The sequence below is a fragment of the Podarcis liolepis genome (assembly GCF_965112155.1).
Source record: "Podarcis liolepis genome assembly, chromosome: 3".
NCBI classification, from domain to species: domain Eukaryota; kingdom Metazoa; phylum Chordata; class Lepidosauria; order Squamata; family Lacertidae; genus Podarcis; species Podarcis liolepis.
Window position 1 is genome coordinate 42015481 of NC_139557.1, and position 26055 is coordinate 42041535.

Here is a 26055-nt window from a genome sequence, read left to right on the forward strand (position 1 = left end):
CCACGTGACCCGGAAGTGTCTGCAGACAGCGCTGGCTCCTGGCCTATAGAGTGAGATGAGCGCACAACCCTAGAGTCTGCCAAGACTGGCCCGTACGGGCAGGGGTACCTTTACCTTTTTACAATGGGTAGAGTGGGAAGTTTCTTTTCTTTGTTGATTCAAACAGTGAATAAACACAGTGAATGTTATTTTGTTGGTATTGCATGTATTTTAAGAATCTGTCTAAAAAAATCTTCAGTAAATTTAAAAAAGAAAAAAAGAAACTTCACCTTTGATTTCCACTTAAATTTTATTTAGCAAGCACGCACTAGTACGTGGATTTTATATGATGTATGCTTACTTGAGAACTGATGACATTTCCTCCATTTTATAGGGAAAAAACTCAAGTGCTGAACAGCCAGCTTTTCAAGTTTCTAAAAGATTTTCACCACCAGAGCCAATTTTTCGAAAACTTTCACCGCCAGAGACTGCATCAAAGATAAACAGCCAGTCACTTGTTGGCCCAGTAGCTAGCAACAACGCACTGCGAGATTACATGGCCTGGTAACGTGTGTGTGTGTGTGTGTGTGTGTGTGTGTGTGTGTTGGTTTATTTTTTCAATTCTATTTTAAATTTTGATGGAATTTGCTTTTGTGCTGTTTAAGCAAGCTAATGGTTATATGTACTAAATAGAAGTGTGCATCTTCAGTGCTGGGTAAAGCATTTATAGAGTGCCTGAACTTGAAATAACATCCCTCATCAATAATTCTGCATGGCGTAAAGATGAAGCAGTAGTAGTAGTAGTAACAGTAGTTTGATTTATTGTCCACCCTTTACCCTAAATGGCTGTGAGTCACAACAATTGAAAATGCATTAAAAACAATTTAAAACAAATTCCAATCACAGTGCCAATCTAAACTCCCACGAGGGTCTGCACAGAAGGAGTTGGCCTTCCAGATATTTGGGGCCTAAGTCATTTAGGGCCTTAAACATTAACATGAGCTCCTTGAATTGGGCCCATTGGCAACCAATGCAGTTGTTTTAAAATAGGGGTTATATGAGATCTAAAGGGAACCCCAGCTAGTAAACTGGCTGCTGTGTTTTGGATCAGTTGAAGTTTCTGAGTTGTCTTCAAGGGCAGCTGCACACAGCATATTGCAAGAATCCAGTTTGGAAGTTACCAGAGCATGGTGGAGTACAGTGGTTCAGTAATTTCTGCCCGAAAGGGGCTGTAGTTGGCAGACCAGCTGTGTCTGGAAAAGTGACTCCTTGCCAATGAGGCCACCTGAGCCTTGCAGTGACATCTGGAACAGGCCACCTGCCCTTCTCCTGCACTTGAGAATTTGGGACACATGACTCCTTGTTTTTTTCAGCATCAATTTATTGGCCAACATCCAAGCACTCATCTTAACACCTCTACCTCCTCTTCCAAGTCAGGGGAAGAGAAGGATTGAGCTGGGTGTCATCTTTGTATCGATAACCTCTTACTAGAAGTACATGCGCTTCAAATTAAGATTAAATTTAATATTTTTTGGAGATGTTTGGGCAGTTTTTTGGAGATGTTTTTGAGCCAGCTTTAAACATTACATTCAACTTCAAACATTGTGACTTGGATAAAAAATTAAGCTACTGGTTAAATACATGGTTGATTGCGGGGTGGGGGTGGGGAGTGTATTGCTGCTTGTGCAAGGATTGTAATGCTCAAATGCCTTTGACAGTTTCAGTACTCCAGTCGTAACGAATAATTTTCTTCACCTGAGTAAGGACACCACACCATACAACCAGCTTTCCTGTTTTCAAGCTTGTACTCCCTCAACTCCATTCCAAGTGCGTACTGGATTACCGGTAACCTTTCTAAAATAAATGACTCTGAAAGTGCATTATGAGATAATGAAGGAAACTGATCCATAGTGGGTGCAACCCATTCTTACGGACAAGCAAGCAGTTAGAAATTTTTATTGCTTTTATCACTTGTTGTTTGCTGTCCTGAACTCCTTTGAGAGGGATGGTGGGATATAAATTTAAGAAAGAAAGAATGTACATTTAATGTTTCATAACATGGTTGTCTTGTATTAAATATGTAACAAATTTCTGTTTTGTTTCTGGGCTAACAGTTTTGATGCTATGCTCTTTAAGCTGTGCTTGTAATCTGCAACGTGTTGACAATTTTATGTCGGTCCCACAAGAAATACCTGAACATACTAGTAAGCTAGAATATTAAATACAGTGGACGCTCGGGTTGCAAACGTGATCCGTATGGGATGCACGTTCGCAACCCACAGCAGCGCATCTGCGCACGCACGGGTTGCGATTTAGTGCTTCTGCGCATGCGCGACTGCCAAAACCCAGAAGTAATCCGTTCTGGTACTTCTGGGTTTCAGCGGTCCGTAGCCTGAAAAAAACGCAACCTGAAGTGTCTGTAACCCGAGATATGACTGTAAATATCTAACATGTTGTATTTTTTTTAATTCAGATTTCAACTCCTTTACCTAAAAATGATTGCATCAGTATTAAAGGAAAATGGTACACTGTGTTGAAACAAATCGGCAGGGGAGGATCAAGTAAGGTGAGATTTTAAATGCAAGTTTTAGTTCATTGATAACTGTTGCTTGCGGAAGGTGGTTTAAAAATAATCACTGACATAACATACCATGGCCTTGCTTCCCCTGCCCCCATCTCTCTTAAGCAACACCATTCTTTTTGTATTGTGCTTGTAATAGGTAGCTTCCCTTACAGGGTAAGTTCAAGAAGGTCCCTGACCTTGGTGTAATTAACATTTGGTAATGCACTTAAAAACAAGCAAAACTGGTGGTTTGTATTCCTTTTTTTCCCAGGTGTTTCAAGTACTTGATGAAAAGAAGCAGCTTTATGCTATCAAATATGTCAATTTAGAAGAGGCAGAGGAACAAACTTTAGAAAGCTATAAAAATGAGATTGCACACTTAAATAAACTTCAGCAACATTGCGATAAGATTATCCGACTGTATGACTAGTGAGTAAATGTTTTTACAAACCCAGCTTAATTAAAAACACCTCCCAAGTGTCATTTCCCATATATGACTTCATTTTCATAACTTGTTTTAGTGAAATTAGCAAGAAGAGTATCTACATGTTGATGGAATGTGGAAACATTGATCTTAATACTTGGCTTAAAAAGAAAAAAATTAACCCATGGGAGCGGAAGAGCTTTTGGGAAAATATGTTGGAAGCTGTCCATACAATCCACACACATGGTATCTATAAAAGCTTATTTCTATGTATTTGAAGACTTCTACTGAACCTTTCAACACTTGCTGTTTACAGGAATGGTTACCAATGAATTACTACTCAAATAATGCTTTAGATTTCTATCTTTTTATGCATTCATAAACTGCTTTGAGGGTTTTTTTTTCTACAATCAAGCGGTATATAAATAAATTAAATCTGCCTCTAGGAAATCTAACAGAGAGGGACATATGCTATCTGGCTATTTATTTGCATTGCCTTAACTGTTTATATAACTATAATACTTTCTTACTTTTTAAAGCGCCATCTAGTTATCTATATCACTATGACTGCAACAAATAGTCTTGTATGCTGTGAATGAGCCACCGCAAGTGTAAGGCTCATATGCTCCCCATTCTTCACCTTCTGTGCAAGTAGGAGAAATTCAGAAGTTTCCTCATTCACTTCCAATAACCACAGTTTGCTGTGTCATTCTGGCCTGGAATTGAGGCTAATCTTAACTGCGGCTAGTTTAAACAAGCCAGCCTCAGTAACTGGTTTGAAGTTAGCTTAGGATTGGACATCTGGGTTGGGTTGTGGGGATCTCGATGGGTTGGCACCTCCTGTCCCCGGCCAGGTTGATGTTGATGGAGCTGATGCCCAAGTCAGGAGCAGACTTAAACACACCAGGAGGAAGTCAACCATGTGTGAACCAGTACTTGTGATTTCTTTCCATACAAACCACAAGCAGAAACCAAGTTTATGCTTGTGGTTGGTTTCCTCCTGAGCACAGCAAAGTCAGGAAGGAGTAATGGGCAGATGTACTTAGCAGCATATACCAGAATTCATGCAAGTTAACTATTTGTATTACATGAAATTGAACTTTTGTTATGGTTTAATGTTCAGTGCGAACCAGGCTAGTAGCAGCAGTTGAATGGAGCATTTTAATTATAACATTTAATTATATTCTGGGAAAAAGTAGTGTCTGGTTTTGTAAATTAACTGGAACTAGTTCTAATCTTGGAATATGTTTCCACAGGGGTTTTGTTTTGCTTTTGTTTTGCTTTGTTGTGCAATGATGAAGGTTAGATAAAAACCTGTTCCCTCTGTGAAAGTAAATAGATTTCTTAGAGGAGGGTGAATGTCACAGCCAAATTGCAGTCTCCGAGGTCTGTTATCATAGCTACAAAAGGACCTGGCTTTTCCTCCCATCCTTGTGTGTTGGGCCAAGAAGGTTTGTAGAATGGGTGTGAGAGAACAGAGTAAATGCACATATTTTTAATTTGTACTAACTGAACAAATTTTAATTTGCAGGTATTGTTCATAGTGATCTGAAACCAGCAAACTTTCTGCTAGTGGATGGAATGCTAAAACTAATAGATTTTGGCATTGCAAATCAAATGCAGCCAGATGTGACAAGCATTTTTAAAGATTCACAGGTGAGACTGTTGGGACATCCTTGTGTTACCCTATTATAAAACAGTACGAATGTCTGTTTTCACAATGAGGGGACATCAGGAATAATGTGAGGAGTTTTGTGGGTCTTGATTTGTGTTTGCCTGTTTTAGGCAGGTTGCGGGTCTAGACATAGTCATGGCGCATGGTTTCCCAGAGTGTGGATTACAGGAGGCACGACTACCCCAGATGAAAGAGAGAAGGGATATTGCACAAAAGTTCATTGGAAGCTGCCTTATACAGAGTCAGCTCTTTGGTCCACCTAGCTTAATATTGTCTACACTGACAACAGCATCTTTTGGGGTTTCAGACCATCTTTTCTAGCCCTACCTGGAGATGCCAGGGATTGAACCTGGAGTCTATTGCATAGAAAGCATGTGTGCTATGGCATGGAGTTGCAGCCTGAATTATGCCCGGTTGTTGCGGAAATGTTGCAAGGTGTAGGTTATATGTTGGGCGCCGGCATCCAACAGAGATGTATAGCAGTCTATACGTGCAGGGCATATCCCACTTCAGATGGGTCTGAGAAGAGTATTCATAAAGGCTGAAACGGCATAAAATTTCACAGAGAAATCCTGTTTTGTGGGTTTTTCAGAGTTAGGAAATAGTTAAGCCTAATCCAGTTCACTTAGTATCAATATGTACGTAGCAGACCCAATCTCTTGACAAATTTTAAGAGGTAGGGAGTGGGCCCTATGATTTCCTCCTCCTCTCCTGTCCAATTTAACAACAGTCAATGGATACTTTGGTTCGGACATTAGCTATGGTTCCTATTTTACCAAGGTTCTTAACCATCCTCAAATCCTGGTTACGCACAGAATCTGATTTGCCTTAACCATGGCTAACATAAATGTGGCTATATTTCTTCGCTTCAGTTAAGGCAACAGGAGGAATTTTCTCTGAAAGGGCAGAGCTGTGGAGAGGAGGTTCACAATCCCACAGAGCACTCTCTTAATTACTGTAGCTCTGTTGCTTGAAACTGATTCACCAAACCTGACAAAAGTTGCTGGTGGCTTTATTGGGGTGGAGAATTGGGCATATAGTGTGACAACATCATTTTGAGTACAATTTTTTTTAAAAAAAGTTAATGTAGACATTGTCTGAATCATTCAGTGTTGGATTAGAATTACTGAGGAATTTTGAAAATTGCCTATATTACTAATTTCTCTGAGATACAGTTGCCTTCAACATTATGTTAAGAGCTTTGTGAAGTTTCCTAGACAAGCTTGTTTTTCCTGTTCTAAAGTTTCTAATGAACTATAGCAGGATTTCAAGAGGATTAATTAAAAAAATGGTTTTTCGGGGACCTTTTTAGAGCAATCTTTCTAACAAAACGAGATTCTAATTTTAAACTATCAATTAATTACATGATTATATTTTTAATTGTTACTAGGTTGGCACAGTTAACTACATGCCACCAGAGGTAATTAAAGACATGTCTTCCTGTGGTGAAAATGGAAAACCAAGGTCAAAGGTAAAAAATACCCTGTGGTTGAAGGAGGGAAATGCTTTGGTTTGGATCTTACTTTCTAAATCTCCACAAACCCAGGACAAAATCATTGGGGGGTTTTTTGTATGCAGTGATGTGAATAAAGCAGTTATAAAAAGGCTTGTATGGGCAGTGTGGTGGGACGGTAGCAGAAGTTGAAATAGAATTGATCCTGGGTTTAATAAGAGCTTCATAATGGATTATATCCAGTCCCAGCATAAAGACACTGCAGCTTTATGTACTTCTTGGGTGGCTGGCAATCAGGGGATCCTTGGGGAATGACTGAGATGTGGGGCTGCAGTAGGATTGAGGGGAGGGGCATCAGATGGAGGCGGCTTACTGCGTGGAGAAGCAAGGACCCTTATACTGGTGCTGGATGCTTCCTAATGAAAATTTGTGAGAGGAAGAGCTCAAATGTGAAACTAGCACCTTAGGCAACCACATGGGAGAGTGAACTTTGGGGAAGGGTTGTCTCTGATTTTAAAAGCATAAAGAAAACTGCTTGGTTTCTGTCCAACATTGCAGTAAGGACAAGCAGATACATATTTTGACCCTATACAGCCAGCAAAAATACCGCAGAGGTCAGGAAGACATTCCTACATATCTATATATATGTACATAATTTTTGGTGTCTGTTTCCTTTCCACAGTTTAAACCATGCTCAAGGTGGCTTACAACATAAAAAAACATGACTCCCGCATAACGGAAGTAATAATAAACAATTTTTGCAAAAATCACAAGATCTAAAATAAAGGTACAAACAGGAACAGCAACAATGCCCCCCAACAAAACCCCCAAACAACACGCCAGCCCAAGGCTCCGCCTCCCAGGCCAGGTGAAAAAAGGCCTGCAAGGCAGGGAGCAGCTCTCCCAGGACTCACAGCCAAGATCCTCTATGGCAGGCATCCCCAAACTCGGCCCTCCAGATATTTTTGGACTACAATTCCTCTCATCCCTGACCACTGGTCCTGTTAGCTAGTCATGATGGTGTTGGGAGTCATTCTGCAAAGAAACAGTAAAGATGTTTGTACCTTTAAGAATTGTTTCTGTGAGCTTTGGGCAGATTGGGTACAGCTGGTCATAACTACAAAAGGAGGAAAAGTTGCAGTTTGAACTTTGCCTGCAGTGAGAAAACACTCACAATGTTTGTTGTTTTGTAATAAAACCTTTATTTGATTTGGTTTACACCGGCCTCGTGGTGTCGTTGTTTCTGTCATCTGCCACCAGAAGAAAGCCCCCCTCTAACAAATGGGAATTGTAGTCCAGTAACATCTGGAGGGCCGAGTTTGGGGATGCCTGCTCTATGGCCTCCTCAGCAGCCTTCCTTCAAGCACAACCAAACCTTATTTCTTAGGCCTTTAATGTTGTGGCATTTGCCCGTTCTTTTGGAAATACCTGTACAGGGGGAGAGAAAGAGTTAATAGGTAGACCAATAGAAAAGCCAGAGGCGGAGCCTACCTGTTTATAAAAAGGGCTTCGCCCAAAGTTTAGTTAGTTGTTGGTTGGTTGGGAAGAAGCAGTTGGGAAAGCAGTTGGCAGACAGATGGAAATAGACAGTTTGTACAGTTCTTGTGTGAGGGGAGGTAGAAGAGTTAGAGACAGGATAAAATAAGACTAAGAGGGTAAAAGGTAACAGTGTTTTGAATGCATTTAAAGTTTATTTGTGTCTGCAATAAACTACACTCTTCATTGTTAACTTGAGAATAGTCGGTAAGACAACCAGGGGCTCCATACGAACGCCACAAATGTTTACACTACTTTTAAAACGATTAAACTCACTGGTCTGTCTTGAAGTTAAATTTTTTTAAACCTTGTGTAACGGTGATGTTAGCCAACAGAAGAGCAAAAAACACTGCAAGGTTTTTACATGCATTTTCTAAGTAATTTGTTAAGCAGCCCCATAAAGTATTATCATTCCCATCACGTAGATGGGGGTATGAGGTGGGGAGCAATTTATTTTACTCTTTTGCAAAATTGTTTCAGCCAAAGACTTGTGGGCTTAAGTGAACAGAGTAAAATTGCCCTACATTAAGTTGCCTATGTTCATTTTCTTCTATAAGCTGACTCCCGTGCCAGCATGTTAAATATACACAAAACTGAGGCTCCCTTTGTCTATATTCCTCCTCTTCTTCTGAAACTCACCTACTCATGTTGAGTTAAAAAGCAGACATTCCAGTGTAACAGGTTCATGTTTCAGTCAGTGTGAGGTAGTATGAGAGAATCTGTATCATTGTATTCCACTTTCTGTTGATCCCTTACCAGGGCATCAGTTTCTTAAACAATTTTTATGAGCAATATTATTCATCGTTTTAAATGATCTGCCTTTGAAGCAATGTTTCCATTCTTTTAGATTACAAAACTGATAATGTAGATTGCTCTCTGTGGTTTTAACTGTGTGCAAATTACTTTTCCTGACAATTAACATCCTACTTTTGGCAATATGCATCGACGCAAAGGTGTGTCATTGATCAGATTTTGAAATATAGACGCTCTCCTTTATTGCTTAATTGTTATGCTGTTGCACCAGGTTTTGTAATTGATTGCTTATTCAGTTGCACCACGTATGTTAATGAAATGGCAATAGCAATAGCTTCAAAGTCATTGTGTTAATTGTGTGAGGAGCATCTATCTATCATCTATCTACCTACCTACCTACCTACCTATCTATCATCCATCCATCTATCCTTGCCTTTGTTTTTAGATCAGTCCAAAAAATGATGTTTGGTCATTGGGCTGCATTTTATACTGTATGACCTATGGAAGAACTCCATTTCAGCACATAACAAATCAGATTGCAAAACTTCATGCCATAATTGATCCTAGTCATGAAATAGCTTTCCCTGATATTGCAGAAAAAGACCTCCAGGATGTCTTAAAGGTACCCACCTATGTAAATTTGTACAATATAATTTTGTTTAGCATTCTTAATGTATATATCAAACAGTTCCTGACTTCATCATTTGTGGTTGGGGGGGGGCAGGGAACTACATCTGGGCTTGGATCCTGAGAACCATGAAAGGAAGCTCACAAAGGGGGACTTTCTTCGTTCTCCTCCTCCCTAACGTTTTCTCCCCGTGCCCCAGGGAAAGTTGAAAGGTCCCTCTGAACAGCTTGCAGTGGGGACAGGCAGGCTGCTGAGGGAAGGAAGAAATTGCTCAAAATCTGGTAGAAGGGCCTCCTCCTTGAGGAGAGGGTTTTTGGGGGGTGGGGTGGGGTGGAGCTGTAGTGCAGAGGACAGAAACAGGAAAGAGTCTACATTCCTCAAGTGTCTTTTGGCATATTATTCTTGGGAGTCAAGCTCTGTGCACTTTTGTATGTGATTCTGTTTCTCTCCAATGCCTAGGCAAGTTTAAGGGCACCGTGTATTTTTTAAAAAATTACCATGTACTATATGTTATGTGTTTGATTATACCTGAAGAAAATACAGCATACAAGTGTTTATGTGAAAAGTTATTTCTCTTGGCTCCTTTTAGAGAACTAGCCTATTGGAAAGAAGGTAGCATTCTGCTTAATCTTAGTTTGTTATCATCCATTATTATGATTGTTCTAACATGGCCAGTTTGTTTACGGAGTTGAGATAACTTTCATTCATTTAGTGCAGCATTTGGACCTACTGTTTATTTATTCCTGTGATGTAGAACAGTAGTTCCCCCAACTTTCCCTCCCATGGACCACTTGGAAATTTATAAGGGTCTTGGCAGACCACTTAATGGGTTTGTTTGTTTTTTATCTGCCTGTTGTAGCGATCGTAATGCTTTGTGCTAGATGCGGTATGATTCTTAATTTTATTGCTTCTCTTAATATGTTTATTGTATTACAATTTTTAAATTATGTAAATTGTAATACAATAAGCATATTAGAGAAGCAGTAAAATTTAAATTGTAAGTGTTCTTTACAGAAACTGCTGGGACCGCCTGAATAAGCTGGCGGGCCATGGGTCATTTTTGGGGAAACATTGACATACAATATTTACAGAATCCATTCCATTGTGAAACAGCAGGCTGAATCTGATGCTACAAGGCACAAACTAGATTAATGGAGTGCACTTTCAGTTCGCTAGGGATACCTTTCCTATATAAAATGTGGAATACAATGTTGAGCTATAGTATTCTTTAGAAAACTGAGTTTTATTGATTCCGTCTTGTAACTTCTCCCCTCAGCGCTGTTTGGTAAGGAATCCCAAGCAAAGGATATCTGTCTCTGAATTGCTGGTTCATCCTTATGTACATATTCAAACCAATTCACAAACAGGTAACTTTATCTGTTACTGAATTTCACTTTATTTCACCAGAGTTTTATATAAAGGTGTTCATTCTCTTGTCTAATACTCTGACAGAGTAAACAATATACTTGATAACCTAAGTATATCACCAAGTGCTCTGGTATCTGAATTTTCATACAGCTTAGCTGGACATTTTAAGCATAACCAGATTTTAACATTTTTCTAGGGGATTCAATCACAAAAGGGACAACAGAGGAACTAAAGCGCATCCTTGGTCATCTTGTTGGCCTGAACTCTCCTAACTCCATTTCTAGAGCTACTAGAGTAAGTAAATGAATTTCTGGCAGTCGTATTGTTACTAAGAACGTGATATTTATAATACTTAAAGCAGAAAGAGAATGTAGAACTGATACAGTTCCTATTTTTATTTATTTATACCAAATAAAGAAGATACAAAGATACAAAACAAGACACATAAAATGTCCACTTGGGACAGGAAGGCGTGTGTGACAAAAGTGTAGTGAGGAATGTCATGTGAGATGGACAGGAGAGGGTGCAAAAATAGTGGATTTGAGAAGCAGCGGATCTTAATAGGCAGTGGTGAATGGTTTGGTGTATAAAGATGGGAAAGGCTTTCACCCTAACAGGGAGTGACATGGTATAAAACGGCAAAGAATATAAGCTCGTAATCTTCAAAGCAATGTGTTATGGCAAGTAAACAAATCCTACCAGCCGCACTTCATAATAGTAATATAAGGGAAATGCTCTCACTTAAAAGAAAAAGAAAGATTTGGCTGGCATGCAGGAGGCATTCATAAACGAGAGCGGTAACTCCTACTACCCACCTGCTGAAGCTCAATCTGTCACTCATTCATAGGGATTATTGGGTGGTTTCTAGTGCTAGGCCTACTCAGAGTAGACCCATTAAAATTAATTATTTGACTATCGTAGGTCCATTAATTTCATTGGGTCTAGTCTAAAAAGAAGCTAGTTGAGTATAACCTATTGTATTTAAACTATATGACATTTCCAGCAGAAACTTCCCTCAAGGCATTTTATTTAAATGATTACTCATCTTGTGATGAAAACTGAGGGACACAGTGAATTAAGGGATTAAGTTAACCACAGTCAAGGAAAAATCCCTGTGGGATAACTGTGGAATCAGCTTTTCTTCATTTTATCCCATTTTGGGGGTGGGCACTAGTTTGTTTTTTGTTTTTTGCTTCTGACCATGCTTTGCAGTGCTTCTTGACAACATTTGCATATTCTAGCAATCCTTTTTTAGGTGCAATAAAAGCTGGCATGAGCATTCTTTTTAAGCCAAATAGACTTGAATTCCAAGATTAGGTTTTGACAAAAGTGTGCAAGTGAATAATCTACAGTTTTATAATTTTTCATTCAGATGTAGAAAAGTCAAAGGGTGCCTGGAGTAGGCAAACATGTGGAGCACTGGGGGAAGGAAGGGTTAGATTCTGTGCACAGAACTCCGTTGCTGGCTCACTTCCCAGAATCAGTATGACACTGGCTAGTGTGAGCATTGAACCCCTGCTTATGGAGAGGATTTTTCACTGGATTCTACATGGAAATGGCAGATTGACAAGAGGTTGTTTATCACAAAAGGATCTCTTTCCCAGGGAGCTTGCAGTCTAAATTTCATCAGTGACTGAGAGAGAGTGGAAGGAATTGGGGCTAGATTTTTTGTTGGCAGGGGAAGACAGAGTGAGTGTCGGGATCTCCGCTCGGCCAAGCTGATAAAGCCTCATCTTCTTCCCCCGAGTCCTTTGGAATTGCCTCCCGACGTGTTTAATGACCTGAGCCTTTGATTTAATTTCATTGGGTCTAGTCTATAAAAAGAAGCTAGTTGAGTATAACCTGTTGTATTTAAACTATATGACGTTTCCAGCAGAAACTTCCCTCAAGGCATTTTATTTAAATGATTACTCATCTTGTGATGAAAACTGAAGGACACAGTGAATTAAGGGATTAAGTTAACCACAGTCAAGGAAAAATCCCTGTGGGATAACTGTGGAATCAGCTTTTCTTCATTTTATCCTTCATTTTATCCCATTTTGGGGGTGGGCCCTCAGAGTGAGTGTTGGGATCTCCGCTCGGCCAAGCTGATAAAGCCTCATCTTCCTCCCCCAAGTCCTTTGGAATTGCCTCCCGATGTGTTTAATGACCTGAGCCTTTGATGAGGCCTCAGGCATATCCTTCAGCAGAGTTTCCAAAGCAGCAGAAGTGTTGAGATTTATGGCTACATGCTATGCTTTATTTCTAAGCTACGCAGACAGAAAATACATCCTCTCGCTACGAAAGCAGAGAGCAACCAAACAAAGGAACAAAGGAAACAGGAAACCACTAACGTCACATCCCGTCTCCTTTCCTGTGAGACTTCCAACAGCCTGGAAGGTCTCTGGAATGTAAACAGAGTCCTGTGACTCCAAGCAGCTGCACATTGATAAGAACAGAAACTAACAGTGAGGTGGGGGGGTGTTATGTGAGAATTCAGATAACTATGCTTTCAACTGGGGGTGTGTGGGAAAGGGTTAAGTCAAATGCTCCATGCAAAATATGAGCTGTAAAAGGGGGTTTGAAAGAAAACATCATAGCATCTGATGATCTGATTTGCTTCTTCTTTTTAAATATTTCAGGCTTTATACGAGCAGTGCAGCAACGGTGAAGGTTTAGATGTGTCTGCTCTTGCAAACTGTGACAAGAAAACACGGAGCACAAAGTGATACATAAAGTTTAGCTTTAAAAAGTGTTAAAGAAGACATGATAAGACTATTCTAGGCAATAGTTGGTCTGTTTAAACCGAACTGCCTTGCCTCTGATAATTGTTTTATGGTCTAAATGTTCTTTGTCATTTGTTTATCCAGTATTTGTATGTTGGTCTTATGGGACAGTCGGCCTTGCTATATAACTTTGACAGATTGGTTCAGCGTGTGGATATTTGGGTACAAAACACAGATGAGGCCTTAAAAGTTGAAAATGTGGAAGATATTTTGTTGCATTTCTTTAAATCATGCAAAAAAAGACGATGACTGGGTGAGAACAAACTTTATTTTCAAGCCTCTAGTATTTGCCAGTATTTTTCTTGAAATATTGACTTCTTTCATTTCGTTTACTGGTGATGTGGGACACTATGTAATTTAGCTACTCTTATGCTCTGCTTCTTGTTTTATGCTGTTACATACTGACATGGACATGTTTTGATTTATAAACGACACCAGACATTGTAATAAATAAAAAATGAACTCTGTAAATAATAATAATAAAAAGATTTATACTATTATTCCTAGAATGTGATTTAAAAAAAATAAATGGAAGAATTCTTCCAAAATTAAATAGCTGTAAGTATTGAAATACTGAGTACCTTTACAAGTTTGGAAAGGTGACCAAAATAATCCTGTATGTGAAATCTTAGGTTGTCTCCAACTCAGCAATGATAGCTCCTTTAACTTTTTCAAGTTCTGTGAATTAGTTCTTCATTAATGTCAAGATGGTAGACATTTCCTCTAACTATAGGCACAATTACGACATTCAGGCAAAGAGAAAGCATATTAAATCTTCATTATAGCTGAATAATTTAGTCCAGGGATTAACACCTGCTCCAATCCAGTTTCAGGAATAGCAACATTGGATTTTAAATACTGTGGCTTGCTTTTAATTTCAGCAATACTTCTTTCTCTGGAGATTATCCTTATTTGTGCAATTCTTGGGGGCTGGGTGTGTCTGTTTTCATATTATGAACCTACAAGAAGAACCTGTACTTCATTTTCTCATATGTTAAATGTTTTAGTTAGGAGTTGTTCTTTTAAAGCACTATATAAATAATTATTACTTTGCCACAGAGTCCACCAAATGGTGGGAATGTGTATAGAAATAGGCCTGTAAACATCAAATCCAGCTTGGTGGGTCTGTGATTGCCAGGATCCAATTTGGAGCTTAACTCTGTTACTGATTATTTAAATTTTCTAGGCTCCCTTTCAAGGCAAAAGGGCTTTCTAAGAGTGTAGAGCTCCTACTATAGGATTTCACTACCATATAGACATTCACAACAAGTGTGGGGATATCTTTGGTTCTCCAGAAGTTGCTGAACTTACAACTTTCATCAGCTCCAACAAGCATATGGCCAATAGCCTAGGATGATGTGAGTTGCAATTCAGCAACTTCTGGAGCACCAATAGCGAAGATGTCTTGTAATCCAGCTCTGGGAAGAAATATGGAAATTAATGCTAGTTTGTCTTTTTTTCATTTGCACCTATCTCATGGCATCATTGTCATTATCGTGAATGATATATGCAATGCACTATATTGAATCAGGGACGTGGGTGGCGCTGTGGGTAAAACCTCAGTGCCTAGGACTTGCCGATCGCGTGATCGGCGGTTCGAATCCCCGCAGCGGGGTGAGCTCCCGTTGCTCGGTCCCAGCGCCTGCCAACCTAGCAGTTCGAAAGCACCCCCGGGTGCAAGTAGATAAATAGGGACCGCTTACCAGCGGGAAGGTAAACAGCGTTCCGTGTGCAGCGCTGGCTCGCCAGATGCAGCTTGTCATGCTGGCCACGTGACCCGGAAGTGTCTGCGGACAGCGCTGGCTCCCGGCCTATAGAGTGAGATGAGCGCACAACCCTAGAGTCGGACACGACTGGCCCGTACGGGCAGGGGTACCTTTACCTTTACATTGAATTGCAGGGACTTCCTGGGTGGTAGGTGGCAGTGCTTTTGTGTAAAGACTCAGAGAGGTTTAACCATTTGTCCACAACTGGATTTCTGTCTCTTTTTAGCAATTTGAAAGAAGGCAAAGGGCTGTATTAATAAGCAATAGAAATGAAATAATAAATAACAACAACAACAACAACAACAACAATAATAATGGGGGGTAATAATATGGATGCTGCTTCCAATAAAACAGATGGCTGGTCAAGACCACTAAAAAGCCAACAATGCATACAGAGAGAAGATAATGGATTTTCCACACCCTCTTCACCCATAACAGCTGATGCCTCATTCTGTTGCAGGAAAAATCCCTTTTCTTTATTCACCCCAGTGGGTTTAAATATATATATATATATATGTTTTCGTAGATTTTCACGGGTACAGGAATGCAGGTTTTGGTGTCTTCGGGTGTCTTCCCGTGTAAGAGTTGGGGTGTCTAGGCGACGTTTCGACGAGGTCTCACTCGTCATCTTCAGGCTGGTGCTTTCGGCTTCTTGTTACTGGAACAGAGCAGGATCTCAGTGTTTGAGTTCCTATAAATACTGTTGAGGCTATACACCACACCCCCTCAACAGTATTTATAGGAACTCAAACACTGAGATCCTGCTCTGTTCCAGTAACAAGAAGCCGAAAGCACCAGCCTGAAGATGACGAGTGAGACCTCGTCGAAACGTCGCCTAGACACCCCAACTCTTACACGGGAAGACACCCGAAGACACCAAAACCTGCATATATATATATATATATATATATATATATATTTTGCCTCGGTGGTTCTCAGTATTTGCTTTAACCCCTCCCCTGCAAAAACAAATCAAATTGCCCTCTTTCCATCTGTGGACCCATGCAATCAATGCCTGACATTTTTTTAAAAAAATGTGGGTGGACATCTAATTGTTGGGAGCTTCAGGTGTTGCCTGTGAAATCTGACACCCGAGACCTCTTAACTAGTGAATGTGACATTTCTAAACACATCCCTTAATCAGGTTCACAGCCCATCCCTCCAAGGTGCATTATGAACTCAGAAATCCTCAGTGATGACAGCCCCACTCCATTCCCAAGGGATGGGAGAGGAGCCAGGATGGGTTGTGAAACTGGATGAGACGAGAAGTTAGCTTGCAAATAGGTGGGAGAATGACAAGACTAGTCTAGTCCATTATGTATCTCCTCTAAGCAGACTGAAGCAAGCAGCTGTGTTGCCTAGCTCTTTCTCTGGTGATGGCCTGCCCTCTCCTGTTCACATTTCCACCATAGCGATTGTGCCTTTGTCTGTGTTGTGGCTTTCATGTTTGGCTGGCTCAATGTCATCTTGTGCCTCCTTCAAGCCTGAGAAATAGCAATGAAGAATAACACCATCTCATTGAGAAGGGGCTGATCTGTTCTGGGCAACAGAGAGATAATTCTAAATTGACTATGTATATTGTTCGGTTAAAGGCTCTGGGGTAGAGAATTCTGCTCTGAGCCCACAAGACTACAAAGATGAAGTCCAGGCCTGCAAACCTTTAAACCCAAACCAGAAATACCTCCAGTCATATATGGAGATCAACCATCTGCTTGACTCCCACATTTCGAGGCCCAGGTAGGCTTCAAAACCAAGCTATTTATCAGGCCTCCATTTGTGGTGCATGTCTTAGGAACTCACAAGCTGCATAGGCCAAATCTGCACTGATATGTAAGTGTGTGACACAGTTCTGGATCTCCTGCATGCTCCAAGAGCCTGACCTATGGGCAACAGCTTAACCTTATGCAAGGTTAACCCTCTGCTAAGTTATTTGTTTCTTACCTTGGACTGAACACTTATGCAGACTTATGTGGCATTGAATGTGGAGGGACCTTTTCAAAAGAACGTGTAGATTGAGCAGTTTGGGTTTGGCTTGTTCGCCGCAAGCATATTGTGATGAGTTTGTGAGTGCTGGACACTTCTAAATTGTTGGAACCAGTAAGTGTTAGAATTTAATCAAGGCTCCAGGTGTTAAAGCTCTGGGTGTCAGACCTGTGCATATTAGACTGTATGCTAGACACTTGTAATCCTTTAAATAATCTAGGTGTTGAAAACTCATTAAGCAAGGCTAAGCTTCCTGTATTGAGGTGATAGCCTGAGGAGGGCCATTTTGAATAAAAGATCAAGGGACTTGGTCTGAGACAGCAAATGGATGGGGCCCCTTCCTTTCTCAATAGGAAATGCCAGCGCTTAGAGCAGGCATAGGCAAACTCCGGCCCTCCAGATGTTTGGGACTACAATTCCTATCATCCTTAGCTAACAGGGCCAGTGGTCAGGGATGATGGGAATTGTAGTCCCAAACATCTGGAGAGCCGGAGTTTGCCTATGCCTGGCTTAGAGAGTTAGAAGATATGTGACCAAGATGCAAAGCAGCCGGCAGGGCATGATGGCTGATGGCTGTTTGAATCCAGGGAGAAGCAAGACCCTCTTGGGGTGCTGATATTGTGAACCCCTCCATTGTAGGCTCAGGGTGTATATATGTGTAATTAAATCATACATCATAAGGACACTGCAGTCTCCGCTGTGCCTCATTCCCAAAGGGAACACAAAACCTGGGTAAGCCCATGTAGCAATACAGTGGTGCCCCGCAAGACGAATGCCTCGCAAGACGGAAAACTCACTAGACGAAAGAGTTTTCCGTTTTGGAGGTGCTTCGCAAAACGAATTTCCTATGGGCTTGCTTCGCAAGACGACAATGTCTTGAGAGTTCCTGCTGGTTTTTTCCCTCCCCCCCCCTTTTTCTAAGCCGCTTATCAGCTGATCCGATCAGCAGATAAGCCGCTAAAAGCCGCTAATAGCGCTAATCCGCTAATCCATCAATGGGCTTGCTTCGCAAGACGAAAAAACCACTAGACGAAGAGAATCACAGAACGGATTCTTTTCGTCTTCCGAGGCACCACTGTATTTTTATTTTATCTTTTTGTAAACAGCTTTGGGGTTGTTTTTTAAAATCAAGTGGTGTGTAAGTTTTATGAAATAAGTGGGTGGCATTCAACTAGGCTTTTCTCAGAGTAGACCCACATTAATGGCCCTAACCTAGGTCAATTGATGTTAGAGGCTCTACTCTGAGTAAAGCTTAGCTGAATACTGCCCAGTGTGGTTGTCTCTCAAGTTCAGAACACTTCAGTCCGCCCTGGACCTTGAGGTGCATTCTCCATGTTGTAGAATACCAAGCTTCCAATAAATTCAGGGAATGAGGCAGTAAAAATAAACACTTGCATTTCCTTAGTTGTGCCCAAGTTACATTCCCTTTATGGTAAACAAGTTGCTGTTTGAAACCCGCTAGTCTGAAACAGAAAATAGCTTAATCACCTCTCCTGTAGCCAGCAGCATTTCCCTTCCACAAAAAAGCTTTGCATATCCCCTTCCTAACACGCATGACGTACAAACAAAGAGTAAAATTAGCATCCTCAATGAATACAGAGTTTATGACTGTAAAATGCAGGCTGAGCCTGATCATGTTCATACACACTTCCAAGATAGTTTATATGTGCTTGTTAACCTGTCTTCACAGGTTGTATGGAAATCTAAATTAGAATGGGAAACATACTGCAGCCTGAATGTCACTGAGGGGGCAAGTGAAGTGGGGATTCTCCCCCAACCCCCAAGCGATGGAAATGCTCCCAGCAAAAAAAACAAAAACTACTAAGGAATGATTAGCAAGAGAGCTGCAGTAGATGTTCTCTGTGTGCTCTCCTGGGAATTGTTGAAATCTTAAAATAACAAAGAAACAGTGGGGTCACTCAGAGGAGAAGATGGTGAAATGCAAACAGGGGACACAGGAAGGGCTGAACTCCTCAATGCCTTCTTTGCCTCAGTCTTCTCCGATAAAGAAAACAATGCCCGACCTGAAGAATTTGGAGCAAATGATTCAGCAGAGGAAACACAGCCCAGAATAACTAAGGAGATAGTACAAGAATACTTGGCTAGTTTAGATGTATTCAAGTCTCCAGGGCCAGATGAACTGCATCCAAGAGTATTAAAATGCGGCCACGATGGCCAACTATCGCCCAGTCTCAAATCTTCCATTCCTGGGCAAGGTGATTGAGCGAGCGGTTGCCGAGCAACTCCAGGCACGCCTGGAAGAAGCGGACCATTTGGATCCCTTCCAGTCGGGATTCAGGCCTCATCATGGGACTGAAACTGCCTTGGTCGCACTGGTTGATGATCTCCGGCGGGCTAGGGCAGTGTTTCCCAACCGGTGTTCCGCAGCACACTACTGTGCCGTGAGACATTGGCTGGTGTGCCGTGGGAGGGAGGCGGGCGAGGCGGGCGGTGAGAGGCGGCGGCGGCGAGGATCCGCGTCGAGCCGGGGGCGGCTCCGCGGTGGTGGTGCCGAGCGGCGGGGCAGCGCGTGCAAAAGGGAGGAGCGCGAGACAGCGGAGGAGGAGGAGGCCGGCATGTCCGGGCAGCAGCAGCAACAGCAGCAGCAGCAACTCCCGGCGACGGTTCCTCAAGCCCCGCCGCCGCCCCCTCCTCCGCCCGCTATCGCTGCCACCACCACAACAGCCGCCGCCGCCTCAGTTGCCGCCGTCCCTCAGTCCCTCGCTCTGCTGCCTCCTCCCACCCCCAAAGCTTGGAGGTTCCCCGGCAAGGGGGAGGGAAAAAACTTTCACTTTCGTGCGTCCCTCCCGGCGTGACGCTGCGCGCTGACGTCACGGGGCGGGGCTTTAATGGTGGTGTGCCGCAAGATTTTTTTCAGTAAACAGGTGTGCCGTTGCCCAAAAAAGTTTGGGAAACACTAGGCTAGGGACAAAGGTGAGAGCTGTTTCCTAGTTCTGCTGGATCTCTCAGCGGCCTTTGACACTATCGACCAAAACATCCTTCTGGACCGCCTAGAGGGGCTGGGAGCTGGGGGCACTGTCATACAGTGGTTCCGCTCCTTCCTCCTGGGCCGTGTCCAGAAAGTGGTGGTGGGGGATGAGTGTTCAGACCCCTGGGCTCTCACTTGTGGGGTGCCTCAGGGTTCTGTCCTCTCCCCCATGCTTTTCAACATTTACATGCAGCCGCTGGGAGAGATCATCAGGAGGTTTGGGCTGGGTGTTCATCAGTATGCGGATGATACCCAGCTCTACCTCTCTTTTAAATCAGAACCAGTGAAGGCGGTGAAGGTCCTGCGTGAGTGTCTGGAGGCGGTTGGAAGATGGATGGCGGCTAACAGATTGAGGTTGAATCCTGACAAGACAGAAGTACTGTTTTTGGGGGACAGGAGGCGGGCAGGTGTGGAGGATTCCCTGGTCCTGAATGGGGTAACTGTGCCCCTGAAGGACCAGGTGCGCAGCCTGGGAGTCATTTTGGACTCACAGCTGTCCATGGAGGCACAGGTCAAATCTGTGTCCAGGGCAGCTGTTTACCAGCTCCATCTAGGCTGAGACGTAGGCTGAGACCCTATCTGCCTGCGGACTGTCTCGCCAGAGTGGTGCATGCTCTGGTTATCTCCCGCTTGGACTACTGCAATGCGCTCTACGTGGGGCTACCTTTGAAGGTGACCTGGAAACTACAACTAATCCAGAACGCGGCAGCTAGACTGGTGACTGGGAGCGGCCGCCGAGACCATATAACACCGGTCTTGAAAGACCTACATTGGCTCCCAGTACGTTTCCGAGCACAATTCAAAGTGTTGGTGCTGACCTTTAAAGCCCTAAATGGCCTCGGTCCAGTATACCTGAAGGAGCGTCTCCACCCCCATCATTCTGCCCGGATGCTGAGGTCCAGCGCCGAGGGCCTTCTGGCGGTTCCCTCATTGCGAGAAGCAAAGCTACAGGGAACCAGGCAGAGGGCCTTCTCGGTAGTGGCGCCCGCCCTGTGGAACGCCCTTCCAGCAGATGTCAAAGCGATAAACAACTACCTGACATTCAGAAGACATCTTAAGGCAGCCCTGTTCAGGGAAGTTTTTAACGTGTGATATTTTACTGTATTTTTGGTTTTTATGGAAGCCACCCAGAGTTGCTGGGGAGGCCCAGCCAGATGGGCGGGGTATAAATAATATATTATTATTATTATTATTATTATTATTATTAAAAGAACTGGCAGATGTGATCTCAGAACCACTGGCAGTCATCTTTGAGAATTCCTGGAGAACAGGCGAAGTCCCGGCAGACTGGAGGAGGGCAAATGTTGTCCCTATTTTCAAAAAGGGGGAAAGAGAGGACCCAAATAATTACTGCCCAGTCAGTCTGACATCAATACCAGGGAAGATTCTGGAGCAGATCATTAAGCAAACAGTCTGTGCGCACCTAGAAAGGAATGCTGTGATCACCAATAGTCAGCATGGATTTCTGAAAAATAAGTCATGTCAGACTAACCTGATCTCGTTTTTTGACAGAATTACAAGCCTGGTAGATGAAGGGAACGCAGTGGATGTAGCCTACCTTGATTTCAGCAAGGCATTTGACAAGGTGCCCCATGATATTCTTGTAAAGAAACTGGTAAAATGCGGTCTTGACTATGCTACCACTCAGTGGATTTGTAACTGGCTGACTGACCGAACCCAAAGGGTGCTCATCAATGGTTCCTCTTCATCCTGGAGAAGAGTGACTAGTGGGGTGCCACAGGGTTCTGTCTTGGGCCCGGTCTTATTCAACATCTTTATCAACGACTTGGATGATGGACTCAAGGGCATCCTGATCAAATTTGCAGATGACACCAAATTGGGAGGGGTGGCTAACACCCCAGAGGACAGGATCACACTTCAAAACGACCTTGACAGATTATAGAACTGGGCCAAAACAAACAAGATGAATTTTAACAGGGAGAAATGTAAAGTATTGCACTTGGGCAAAAAAAATGAGAGGCACAAATACAAGATGGGTGACACCTGGCTTGAGAGCAGTACATGTGAAAAGGATCTAGGAATCTTGGTTGACCACAAACCGGATATGAGCCAACAGTGTGACGCAGCAGCTAAAAAAGCCAATGCAATTCTGGGCTGCATCAATAGGAGTATAGCATCTAGATTAAGGGAAGTAATGGTGCCACTGTATTCTGCTCTGGTCAGACCTCACCTGGAGTACTGTGTCCAGTTCTGGGCACCACAGTTCAAGAAGGACACTGACAAACTGGAACGTGTCCAGAGGAGGGCAACCAAAATGGTCAAAGGCCTGGAAACGATGCCTTATGAGGAACGGCTAAGGGAGCTGGGCATGTTTAGCCTGGAGAAGAGGAGGTTAAGGGGTGATAGCCATGTTCAAATATATAAAAGGATGCTGCTCCAGAGAAGCGGACACGGAGCAATGGATCCAAACTACAAGAAAGAAGATTCCACCTAAACATTAGGAAGAACTTCCTGACAGTAAGAGCTGTTCGACAGTGGAATTTGCTGCCAAGGAGTGTGGTAGAGTCTCCTTCTTTGGAGGTCTTTAAGCAGAGGCTTGACAACCATATGTCAGGAGTGCTCTGATGGTGTTTCCTGCTTGGCAGGGGTTTGGACTCGATGGCCTTTGTGGTCTCTTCCAACTCTATGATTCTATGATTCTACATCTGACTCTTCACCTCGATTCCTCAGCACTTGACTGGCAGAGCTCCCAGTGTTGAAATCATGAGACGCCAACTCTAATCAGATGAGCCGCTAAAATATGGGTGGCTCTCGTGTTGGAAGAGATGACTAAGGAAGAGGTGGCTGTGTCTTAGGCAGCAGTCCATGTACCTGTAGGTCTTCCTTTGGAGTAGGTGTGCATAGGATTGCACAAATTTAATGTTCATGCACTGAATGTTATCAGCTCTTTCACAAAAGAGCTTCACAGCTTCATGTTGAGGCCGCAGAAGATAGCTTCAATAAGTTAACCTTGGGTGCAGCGTTAGCATACAGAAAAGGAATTGCTGGGCACACCTTTTCAACAGATGTGTGCTGCTTTTAAAGATGCAAATCTCTAGCTCAGTGAAAAGGAAGGTTGGTTCGGGATGGCTCACCCTAACATGTGGTTAGGGGAATGTTGACAGGAGTGAGTGAAGTTTCTTTCCATGTTACTCTGCTTTTCACCAAAGCATCTTTCAACTAGGGCCAGTAGGCAGATGTACCTAGCACTGTCTGAAAATGTACAAGGGAAAGACATGGGATATAGCTTAACGGTAGACCTTTTTATGCAGAAGATCCCAGGTTCATTCCCTGTTATGTTTGGTTCAAAGGCTCAGGTTACAGGTGATGGGGAAGACCTCTGCCTGAGATCTTACAAATCTTGACTGCAATCAGTATGGTCTAAATTAGGTTAGAAGCCTGCACAGGCCATGATCACATTTATTAATCCCAGGGTCAAAAGAAGCTGGAGAGTGCAAGGTAGCTTCCTGTTATATCTGCATTGGGAAGCTGCTTAATGGTTTCCAAGAATATGAAACCATGTTTTAAAGTTGCCTTCTAGAGCCTGGCTTGTTAACCATAGTCCCACTATGGATTTAATGGAAAGCTATGAGTAACACTGGCTTCCTGGCTTGTTTACTTGCTTGTGTGAAGGGAGGAGAAAACAGCCATGGATGAGATGGAATCATTCCTGGCTGTTTAATCTTCTTTACCAGGTTGCAATGTGACAGCATCCCCTAGAGGAGAATAATAATAATACAATAGGGTTGTGTGTGCATTTAACACCCAAAGTGCTGTATTTTACCTTTTCAACTGATAGGGAAAGTGATCTGGCTGAGTATCCTCATTCCACTATTGGAAGTTGATAGCAGTTCATCTATTAAACTCAGAAGGTACTTTGTCAACATGTGACTTAGGACTGGGTACCAACTGATGTTACTGCAGAATGAAGACATGTTTGAAGTCATGTAGCAGGGCTGGGGAACTTGTGACCTTCCAGATGCTATTGAACTTCTCATCGCGAGAGCTCTGATAGGCATGGCCGATGGGCAGGGATGATGGCAGCTATAGTCCAATAACATGGGGTTGGACTGGATGACCCTTGTGGTCCCTTCCAACTTTACAATTCTACGATTCTAACAACCCTGGAAGGCCAATGGGCTTTCTGTCCTTTCAATACAGTGGTACCTCAGGTTAAGAACTTAATTTGTTCCGGAGGTCTGTTCTTAACCTGAAACTGTTCTTAACCTGAGGTACCACTTTAGCTAATGGGGCCTCCCGCCGCTGCTGCACGATTTCTGTTCTCATCCTGAAGCAAAGTTCTTAATCCAGTAACCTGAAGCGTCTGTAACCTGAGGTACCACTGTACAAATGACAACAGCAAGTCTTTGACTTGCATTTATTATGCAGCACAATGGCCACAAACTACAGTATGTCATGCACTGAAGAGAGGCAAGAGCAGAACTTGCTTGGTTCCTTTTGCTGACCTCAGATGTTCATGTGAAAATGGCCACTGGATCTAAAAGCCACATACCATGGTACCTCGGGTTACAGACGCTTCGGGTTACAGACTCCGCTAACCCAGATATAGTACCTCGGGTTAAGAACTTTGCTTCAGGATGAGAACAGAAATCGTGCAGCGGCAGTGGGAGGCCCCATTAGCTAAAGTGGTGCTTCAGGTTAAGAACAGTTTCAGGTTAAGAACAGATCTCCAGAACGAATTAAGTTCTTAACCTGAGGTACCACTATACTTTGAGAGAAGAAGGTGTGTCTTCAGCCTTGCCCTGCAGCTGCCTGCTTTTCTAGGAATCTCAAAGGTTGAAGAAGAAGCACTTGTGGCCAGATCCTCCTCCTCCCCTGGCAATTTGGTTCAGGACATGGGAGGAGAAGGAACGGACATACTTTTGGGATAGGCATAGGTAGTAGATGTATGTTGCAGCATGCAGCAAAGCAAGAGGCTGAAATTGGAGCAGGGAGGTGACAGCAGAGAGGGAGGAACACTGCACTTTGTAGTTCTGTTGTTTGTTTACCCCGTGCTTAGTTAAGTTTTGGTAGTTTAACTTTTCCCCACATGGGGTTTGTTGAAATGCTCAGAAGAAATCTGATTGGTTCTTACGAACACTCTGTAAAAAGCTCTTTTGTGAATAAAACGACCTGGGCCAGGGGCTGGAGGGAGGGACAGAGAGAGAGATTATTATACTCACCCTTCCCAGAGTCTTGCTGGTTCAAGCCTCTGTGTGTATTCTTATTAATCAGAGTTCAATCCTTCCTTTACTTTGGGAACGCCTCACCATGTTTGCTAAGCTGGTTTGACTCAATGTACCTTAGCGCAGAGATCTGTTAAAGGGTTCCCAGAATGCATTTCCTCACTCTTAGTTTCTGAGAATTCTACTTCTGATGAAACCTTTGTTTATAGAATTGCTATGGAACTGCTGCCAACATATTTGTCACAGTGAATATTAATAAAAACATAGTGATACATCACTATAGAGTGTGCAGATTTGCTCTACTTGTTTCTGCTAACAGAACTGAAAAACAGAAAATAAATAAATTATCTGTGCTTCCTACCACTCTATATAGCCATTTTAAAACATTTTTAAACATTCATTTTTCCTGACTTTTCCCCTTTGGTCTCTTTGTTCTTGTAAAATTGAGGCACTGCCAATTAGCCGTGATTAACAGATGAGCTTTGTTGTAATATTTTACCCTTATTGCCAAGAAGAGGTACTGAGTTGGGCATGTTAATGATGAAATCTTCCTTAGGCTAATCCTCCTGCAAAATAAAACAAACAAACCAGAAAATCATGCTGTGTGTAATGGCACCATTTTTTTTTCTTTTCTTTTGCTGTGAAGCCATGTTCTAGTTTGTTTATGAATTTTATGAGGTGTGAAGGAGCTCCCAGGCTATACTTAAATACTATACTACGAAATAGGCCTGTCCTGCTCTTTTACTTATTCATGGGCAAATACATGATCAGACTTGAAATAGGAACAAATATTGCATAGCACAAAAGCTAATGAAAGCAATCTCATTCTGCCTTGAGATCTGGAGTTTTGATCTGATCATGGTGATGGCTTTAGGTCTCTCTGGTTCCTGTTTATCGTTCTTCTTTATTGTTTAAATAATAAAGTCGCTCAAGTCACCATGTCACTCCCAGGAGAGACGCGTGGTTTGGGCACGCTGCAGGCCCCAC

At 42.6% G+C, this 26055-nt stretch overlaps 1 protein-coding gene across 3 annotated transcripts in view; it reads left to right on the forward strand.

Moving 5' to 3' along the window:
* The window catches only part of TTK (TTK protein kinase), a 36118-nt gene extending 22474 nt beyond the window's left edge, over positions 1-13644 (forward strand). For all 3 annotated transcript variants that reach the window (XM_083497454.1, XM_083497455.1, XM_083497456.1), the window contains exons 12-22: positions 374-543; positions 1698-1806; positions 2453-2545; positions 2814-2971; positions 3064-3212; positions 4498-4622; positions 6032-6112; positions 8829-9005; positions 10288-10378; positions 10576-10673; positions 13001-13644. In XM_083497454.1, the coding sequence (XP_083353580.1) occupies positions 374-543; positions 1698-1806; positions 2453-2545; positions 2814-2971; positions 3064-3212; positions 4498-4622; positions 6032-6112; positions 8829-9005; positions 10288-10378; positions 10576-10673; positions 13001-13087 (1338 nt within the window). In that variant the 3' untranslated portion in view covers positions 13088-13644. The remainder of the gene's footprint in view (positions 1-373; positions 544-1697; positions 1807-2452; positions 2546-2813; positions 2972-3063; positions 3213-4497; positions 4623-6031; positions 6113-8828; positions 9006-10287; positions 10379-10575; positions 10674-13000) is intronic.
* Positions 13645-26055: the final 12411 nt, after the last annotated feature.